This window comes from Loa loa (assembly GCF_000183805.2).
Source record: "Loa loa unplaced genomic scaffold supercont3.4078, whole genome shotgun sequence".
Lineage (NCBI taxonomy): Eukaryota > Metazoa > Nematoda > Chromadorea > Rhabditida > Onchocercidae > Loa > Loa loa.
Genome location: NW_018112254.1, coordinates 1 through 838, shown reverse-complemented (window position 1 = coordinate 838; position 838 = coordinate 1). Strand labels below are relative to the sequence as shown.

The 838-nt window shown below is 41.8% G+C and overlaps 1 protein-coding gene across 1 annotated transcript; it reads right to left on the bottom strand.

Moving 5' to 3' along the window:
- Positions 1-572: 572 nt before the first annotated feature.
- LOAG_16106 (hypothetical protein) lies at positions 573-818 on the bottom strand (the record flags this gene model as incomplete). The annotated part of the gene is made up of 1 exon (XM_003151594.1): positions 573-818. A coding segment is annotated over one exon (246 nt), but the record flags the coding sequence as incomplete, so codon positions are not given.
- Positions 819-838: the final 20 nt, after the last annotated feature.

Here is an 838-nt window from a genome sequence, read left to right as displayed (position 1 = left end):
AGGCCCTCTAATTTTCAACAGTGTTGGGGTCTACACTACATTCAATAGGTAGGGTTTCTAAAGTTGTGACAACAATGATTTACAAGAGCTGACCGATCTCGGATCGATTCCGGATCACTTTATACATTTGCCGGTATAAGTTCTCGTCATTATAAGAGAAAAGCAAAACAAAACACTTTACACAGTAAATACTGCAAAACGTCTTCGCTTGCATAAATTCGTAATCTGAAATATGTTCGGGACCCCAAACGTCACATGTATTAAAACACGTATTTGAAGTGTTTCAAAAATTTCATTTAGTTCCAAAAACATTTCAGAAGAATGACTCATGAGATTTCATCCAAAGTGATAATTTGCGATTTAAATATATAACAAAAGACTTGGTTCGAAAAATTCAAATTTCAAATTTCAATGTTTCCAACAGATTTTACTGAGATATTGAATATGATTTGAGGCTTGCGATGAAAAGACGCATCTGCGATATGTTTGCGAAAAACAAAGCTAAAACAAGAGAAAAGGTATCACTGAGAGGCACTGTCTCGCTACACTGACATATTCATTGGCCGTTACTTTTATCCTTCACCTGCTGGTCCTGCAGGACCTTGTTCTCCCTGCAAACCCCTCTCTCCTTGTGGTCCTGGCTCTCCTTTATCACCCACTTCACCTTGCTCTCCTCGTGGTCCTGGCCTTCCTTGCACCCCTTCTGGGCCATCTGGACCTGGAATTCCTGGATCGCCTTGAATCCCTTTGCGTCCATCCCGACCTGGCGGACCTGGTGGTCCCCGTCCCGCTTTGCCATCGAGTGACGGACTACAAGCCTGATAACAAAATATACAAA